Source organism: Cynoglossus semilaevis, chromosome 8 (genome assembly GCF_000523025.1).
Source record: "Cynoglossus semilaevis isolate Cse_v1.0 chromosome 8, Cse_v1.0, whole genome shotgun sequence".
Lineage (NCBI taxonomy): Eukaryota > Metazoa > Chordata > Actinopteri > Pleuronectiformes > Cynoglossidae > Cynoglossus > Cynoglossus semilaevis.
Window position 1 is genome coordinate 475107 of NC_024314.1, and position 8170 is coordinate 483276.

Here is an 8170-nt window from a genome sequence, read left to right on the forward strand (position 1 = left end):
ATCTATCTATCTATCTATCTATCTATCTATCTATCTATCTATCTATCTATCTATCTACCTATCCATATATCTATATATCTATCCATCCATCCATCCATCCATTTATCCATCCATCCATCCATCTATCTATCTATCCATCCATCCATCCATCCATCCATCTATCATCTATCCATCCATCCATCCATCTATCTATCTATCTATCATCTATCCATCTATCATCCATCCATCCATCCATCCATTCATACTAGTTTCTGTTGTTTTTATTTTACTAATATTTGTTAGCAGTACCGTATACTGTTGTGTTCCTGTCCACAATTGTGTAAGTTGTTGCATGAAATCTGAGGACAAATAAGATGCCACGAAGGTCCACAATAAAAACACACACACCCAAAACAAGACAAGTTAGGTTGATGTGGCATCCTGCTGCCATTCCGTCTTTAACACAGTTAGCGTCAGTTTGCAAGCACATTTTCTGCATTTTGTGCATTAAAATATTGTGTAAGTAGGGTAATGACAAATCCAAAAAGCTAAAGTGTACGGCAATAAAAGCGAAAGTCAGTGCAACGACGAAATGTCTTCCCGAGTGTCAGACAACTCTACTAATGTAATAATATGCAATGCAGCATCAGTGAGACTTTTCCGACCTAATAGGACTGAACACATAATGTCATCGGCTAAATATTTAAATGTGTCTTCAGCACTCCTCTGGGTCTTGTTAACAGCTGATGCCCTCCAATTAAATGCGGTTGAAAAGCTTTGCTGCTTCACAACACGTTCTTTCCGCTCCCCGAACCCCGAGGATGATAATGTTGATATTGTTTTTGGGGCTAGCAGTTGCTTAAAAATAGTATGTTTTTTCTCAATGCACAGTCAACATCTAATAGAACCAAATCCACATCCACGCACAGTAAATCGACAAATCAACAGGTGGAGTGGGTTGTATGCATAAAGGCAAATATGACTTCAGGTTTATTCAACCTAACCTGAACAATGTCTACACTAGGGTTGTCAAACATACCGCCCGCGGGCCAAAAGTGGCCCACTTGTGGATTTAATCCGGCCTGCTTGATGAATTTTAAAAGCTAAAAAAATACCCAAACACCTCATGTTAGTGATGTTTTGTCAAATTATATTTCATAACATATGAGTATAATCTAATATATTTGTGTGAAAACAAATGGGGAAACCATGGACTTTGTTGTTATTTATAGGTAATTATGTTATGATTGTACTGGTCCGGCCCACTTGACATCTAATCAGGCTGTATGTGGGCCCTAAAACATAATGTTTGACAACTCTGGTCTGCACTGAAAATGTGCATGGCATATTTAACCATCATTATCTGTTGACTTTTGACTGTGTATTGGTGTGTGTGTCTGATTGACAGCTGGTGGTGGTGGCCTACGATGATGGCGATCCTGTAAGAGAGAACACAGCTCAGGTGGAGATTACGGTGCTCCAGCCATCCATAATTCCTGTTTTCACTCAAGAAGAATACAGGTACACAGTACACACACACTCATACAAACANTTCTCAGGTCTGATTGAGTAAAAACACAGCAAAGGGAGGGCACGCAGGTTAATTATAACCGCAATGACTGTAACTGTACAACAGTTGCAAAATTCCCATCGTTTCACACAAGTTATCTTCTCCATAATGCAGTCAATCAGAAGCTAAGCTATGTAAATGAATCGCTCTCCCACCTCATTTGCAGAAACAGGAATAAGGAATAACTCTTTTAGCTGCTGTTTAAATTAAAGGATCAAAGGTCAAGTTTTTTTTTTCTTCCTCGACAAGCTGGGTGACTAGAAGGTTAAATGTAAAATGAAGAAAAAAAAAAAAAAAAAAACCCAAAGACTTCTTTATCTCTCTTTGTCTTTCACTGGATCACCTTCATTTCCTTTTTGGTTCTGTCTTCATATCACCCTTTATCACATTTCTTTCTTGCTGTGCAGTAACAACACATTAAGAATGTCAGCAGTAGTGAAGGGACGGCCATTTGTGTGGGTTCTCTGTTATATTCTGGGAAAAAAAAAAAAATTTCCCCTTAGCTCAGTTTTCCAGGGCCTAAAATATCTTGTGAATCTAATTTTCAATTTTAGTGTTGAAATAAGTGGCTACTATCTGTGTATAGGAAACAAAGTTTCAAAAATATTTCAAAATTAATTACTGACATCGTTTTCTTTCTGGGCATTTTTGAGAATAAGAAAGGAGTAGAATCTTGTTTTTATGTGATTAAATTTGTACTTTGTCTTAATTTGCCTGTCCTAAGTAAATTGGAAGTTCTAATTAAAAATGATCTTGCTTCAACAACCAGCAATTATTATGAATTATCCCCTTAACTAATTATCATATTACAAAACAAAATCCATTGCTAATGATCCTTGCGGAATGAATATGATTGAATGATTGAATGATTTTGTTAAATAATGGCAGAAAAGTGATGTGTTATAATGTGAGGTACTTTAAATGATGCAGTGAAGTTCGGAATATTTTCTCAGGGGACACTTTAAACGGTGCAGTGAAGTTCGGAATATTTTCTCAGTTGCTAGTATTTTCTTCATATTTTTAATATGAATTAATTTACACAAAACCGCATTTCTGAACATTACCCCAATCACAGAAAACATGTCACAATACAGATTATTTATTTATATTTATATATAATATTATATATTGTATTTATTTATTTTATTATTAATGCTTATCCTTATTAATTTATGTAATCACTATTTCTTTCACCAAAATGTGCAGTTTTTTTCAAATTAGTCATGTTCAATATTAACATTTTGCCGATATCTGATATCCCGATATTGTCCAAACACTTACTGATACCTGTATAGCGGGGCAGAGGTGGCTCACTAAGGTGATTGGTTAAAGCCATTTATTTATCTGTGCCAACCACTGTATGAGTTGCTGGCACCAACATTCGTTGGTTATCAAAATAGTTTAATAAAATGAGCTACGATGCTGCCATCTAGTGACTAGAGGCTTGTTTATCGTTCATGTTCATGTGTTATGAAGGAGTTAACAGTTACAGGTATGGGAGAGGGAGTGAGGAGGTGTAGTGAGAGCTCGTGTGTGCGTGAGGAAGAGAGAGTGTGAGAGGAGGAAAAGGTGTTTTTGGAGAAGCTGGGTTGACGATTCTAACAGATATTACGTAACTGTGCTAATATTAGTCGAATGTATTGGACATCTCTAATTTAAATGAATTTAAACTGTCGTTGATCCATGTCTTGGATGCTCTGCGTTTAAAGTGGACAGAAGTGCAGGGGTAGGAGTGTTAGCTTGACATGTGGTGTTCACACAGAGTGCAGTGCGGCATCTTTAGATTAATTAGCCGCACTCTGTTTGATAAAACATCATTGTTGTGCCTGTGTGGTTCTAGAAGCTGGCTAATGGAGATCAATGGGCCTTAATAGTGAACCTTGGAAAAAAAGACTCCAGTGAAACCAGAGATCTGTTGCATAAGGAAATGCTTTTGTTGATCTGATTCTTTTTACTGCATGAAGTCTATTTTAGCAGTGAATAATTATGGATAGGTTCTCAAAAATCTATCCATCCATCCATCAATCCATCCATCCATCCATCCATCCATCTATCCATCTATCCATCCATCCATCTATCTATCTATCTATCTATCCATCAATCCATCCATCCATCCCTCCATCAATCCATCCATCTATCTATCTATCCATCCATCAATCTATCCATCTATCTATCCATCTATCATCTATCCATCAATCCATCCATCCATCCCTCCATCAATCCATCCATCTCTCTATCTATCCATCTATCCATCCATCATCCATCCATCTATTTATTCATTCATCCATCCTACCTACCTACCTACCTATTACTCCAGACAGGTCATCCATCCCTGTTAGTAAGGTCAAACATTTTAATGTAACTTTAGTTTTCAAACATTCTTTTCTATTTCAGTGATACCAAACATGACGGCAGTCCTCATGTCCTTAAGCTAAACAGATTGATTTATATTTTCCTCCAGCCCTCGTGAGGTAAAACCTTCAGTTTCTTCTTGTGAAGTGTTTCTCATCAGTAAACATCTGTGGACATATGCATTATGAAAATAGACAGCTTGGTGCCTGATATATTTATTGTACAAAGTAGATAAACCAAGGTTTTCCCTTGTCACATTTCTTTGTTACCAGTGCTAATATGGCATCTCTGTAACCGAAACAGAAGTTCTACACATTTGAGGCCCTGCAGCCAACATCAGACGTCATAAATCTTTTATATGTGTTTTTTAATGAAATGCCAGGCATTTGATTCCTAAATATCCTTTTTTAAACAGCATTCTAGACCAAGTGGTAGGGCACCTCACAGCCTACCACTAATATGTATGCGGTATTTAAATTCAGTAATGCTAAATTTACTCAGGTTGTCAAAATTAACAAATGAATAGCATTAATGAATTTATGAAGATTAATCAGATTCACGTTCAAGCTGCTGTTGCAAAGTCAAATTTTTTTTTCATTCATTTTTGTTTCACTATCACCTTAAGTTTAAATACCATCTCCATTATCAGCAGTTTTTTGTGAAGGCTTCAGCTTTAGGTCAGAGGTCATATTGTGTGACTGTCATAATTGTTAAATGGATTTTGAGGGACAGTGGACTGATTCATTCTTTGCCCACCTTGTGTGACTGACATAATTGTTAAATGGATTGTGAGGGACAGTGGACTGATTCATTCTTTTTCATATTTAGGAATGTCAATTAATTTCAATTAGTCATGATTAATCATGATCATTTACAATCATGAATAATAATACAAAATAAATAACAGAGAGTTTCAATGCAAAAACTCTAACATTTACCTCCATTGACATCTATTTGTGAATTGACTTCTCAGGCTGCGTTTTATTTTCTCCAGCCAAAAACATTCCATCATCGGTCATCATGATTTAGCGTGCCTAGTACCATTGTTTAGTCTTGGCTAATGAACATTGCTACAGACATTAATGTTTTGCACTTGCCTTCTGGCTTCAACACTGCCAATACTTTTGCAATAACTGTCATTTAAAACCTTATTTACACACAGGTTCCTTACTTGTAATGCACTTATGGGGCCTTCATGTATTGCACGGCTATAACTTTGAGCTCAGTCAAGACAACAGTGACACATTTTTTTTGGCTCTGTGCTTCGGCAAGACTACATTTCAGATGAAACAAGTGAAGTTAATGTGCTGACTTTTTACTTTAAATTTGTGTGTGTCTGTGTGTCTGTGTGTTTACATTCATAGCATTACAAGCCATGCTGCCCCTTGGTTAACCCCCAAGGGCCTGCATAAAAACAGGTCGACAATATCCTACAGTGCGCGCCATTGCAGAAAGTCAGCACTTTAATCTTATCGCCGGTGTTTAATTTCAAATCCAGTGTGCCCCAGAAGAGACTCCAAACAAATCTGTCGTCCTGCTCTGAGAATAAACACATCAAAAGGCCCACAGAACTGTAGATTGCTTTTTAAGCTGCATTACTATCACTGTCAAAGACATTGTTGCTGTTTTATGTGGCCCAGGAGATAATTTTATGAGGAATACAATTAATAAAAATCTTGATCATGCATTTTTTTTATTTTTAATTTAATTTTGTTAAATTAGGTCTGTGTTTGTAGCTACAGGCACATGCACACATCCACCCAGCTGCAGTCACACTACAGGCAGTAAAAGGAGAGCTTTGATGCTGAACCTTGCTGTTTCTGCAATTTCATTCTTCTCCACTTGTATATCATTTGCCGAGCGAGCGGGCACGTTTAAATCATCGTCGTAAGATGAGTGTAGTTCGAGAGCCCTCCTCACCGTCAGCCCCCCACCCCCCAAACAAGCACCTGCGCGATTAGTATGCAGACGATGTCACGCGGCGTCGAATGGTTATCAGCATCCAGGGGGAGCGATCAGCATGAGGTTAAGTGAGCAGAAAGAAAATATTGCCTCTTCAAAGGTTATGATTGAGATCTAGACTCTTACACGAGTGTTGTGTGTTTGTGTTGCGTGTGGGACAGGGTTTGTTTGTTTGGGGTTTTTTTTTTTTTTTTTGCCCCAGGTGTATCTGCACACACAAACACACCCAAGTGATAGATATGTTAGTCATGTGACTAACAATCTACTCGGAGTGGAAGTAGACCCAGGAGTTAAATACTTTAAAACCTTAAAGCTCATTGGATAAACTGACAAAGGCAGAGAGGGAGTCGTTTAAATGAAATAGTGCGCTATGTAATACTAATCAGATGAAACAGAGAAGAAGACATAGCCTTAGGACTGTTCAACGTTCGATCTAGTATTTTTGCCAACTAAAAAACACCTTCAGCTTGATATTTAGCTAACCTGTTAGCCCGATAATTGTAATGTTTTGTCATTCTTTGCGTTTATCTAAAAATTAGTTTTGTTTTGTTTTTTTAATCTCCCTTTAAGTTACACATGTCTGAGTGCGATTAACAAGTGACGGCATTTACAGCACGTGTGCGTGGAGAGCAGACAAGCAATTTGTAAATCTGTGCATCAACGTTTCCGGCTGCAACTCCATTCTCATGACTTCCAAGTCGCTTGGCAATGTAACAAATGCACAGTGAAAACAAAATCTTGGCTCAGTTACTAAGTCTCTAAGCAAAATCCATTACATATTGGCCTTTGCCCCAGAGGCTAATTTGTTGTCAGACATTATAGTCAACATTTCATGAAGTGTGAGCCTACATGGTTTTGGGAACTACCAGATATAAAGGAGAAACCCAATAGATCTTGGAAGATACAAGCATAGCCACAGCAACTATACATTAAAAAAATCATTTTAATCATGATAAAATTACTGAAGATTTTGACTCTAAAGTAATACACCAGAGGCTGACGAGCAGAAAGTCGGTGTTTCAGTCCTGCCTTCTCCAGCGAGAGACTGTGGTTCCCAAAATTGCTCTCAGTGGCAGAGAAAGTTTTTTTTACGAGATATCGAATGAAAATAAAATGCATGTAGACACAGAATGAATCTGTGGAGACAACAAAAATGTGGTCTAAACCACACTGGTGGCACAGAATAACATACAATAAATACTGTATTTAGCGGAGGTAATTTTATGGACACACAGGGCTTTTTTCTGTGTTGCTGCATTGTTTTTTCCACCCCCTCCATGTTGTTGCTGCATTGTTTTTTCCACCCCCTGCCCCTCCACCCACATGATTTGTAGGAGATTTGTTTTGTATGTTTTTTTTTGCCTCTCCTTCGCTTTGTCACACAGCTTAGGTGCCCTGCGGTAAGTTCCGGCAAGCGAGGCTGCGGCATGCGCAGCGTAATTACCATTTCAAACCCAAATCACATTGGGTAACCAATTAGCCCCTCATCAATGATCAACAGCCTAAATTTAGCTCCATTGTTTGCTTTTTTTTATTGTTGTTGTTATTTTGTGTTTCCGAATACAAATATATATATGTTTCTCTCCTTGAATAAAGCAATCCTAAAAATACAAATATGTACTTGTACAAGCTTATATATACATATATATATATATATATTTATATATTTATACATATATATACATGCTCAGTAGGCCTGCTTGGCTTTTTAATCTAGCCCGCCAAACTTGTCCAAATTGTGTTATTAATTTATACAGTATTATCATTATACTTCTGCCTTTTCCCTGCAAATGCCCACATTTTCCCAGTAGATGTTGTAAAAAAGGCTAAAAGCATTTTAGCAGTTTAGCCTTTATGCATGACTTTTACATGTCATTTATCTTAGTTTATCCAAACGCTCCATCTATCTGGCAACCCTGTCAAATTTTAGGACCCATTTTAGGCCCACAAGTCAAAAAGTTTGCCCCAGCCTGCAACCAGTACATTCATAACATAATTACTCATCTTTTTGCCCTTTGTTTTCATGCGAAGAAAGTACATGAGAGAAATCTTCATGTTTAGTGAAATACAATTTTACAAAACATTTCGGCACGGTTTTGGCCTGTGGGCCCTATGTTTGACACCCCTGCTCACCCCCTGTCAAATTTTAGGACTCATTTTGGCCCGTGGGCCCTATGTTTGACACCCCTGCTCTAAAAAGACATTGCAGTTGGTGTGAATGTGAGTGTGAGTGTGAATTTCTGTTTGTTCTTATCGTGTTAACTATCGTGATAGTTTTGCATTGCGCTGTAAAATATTAGTTTACAG

The 8170-nt window shown here is 37.6% G+C and overlaps 1 protein-coding gene across 1 annotated transcript in view; it reads left to right on the forward strand.

Annotated features, from left to right (window-relative positions):
- Positions 1–8170, forward strand: part of LOC103381419 (protocadherin-15-like) — a 135439-nt gene that overhangs the window by 96395 nt on the left and 30874 nt on the right. The window contains 1 exon segment of the mRNA XM_025057291.1: positions 1388–1500. Coding sequence (XP_024913059.1) covers positions 1388–1500 — 113 coding nt within the window.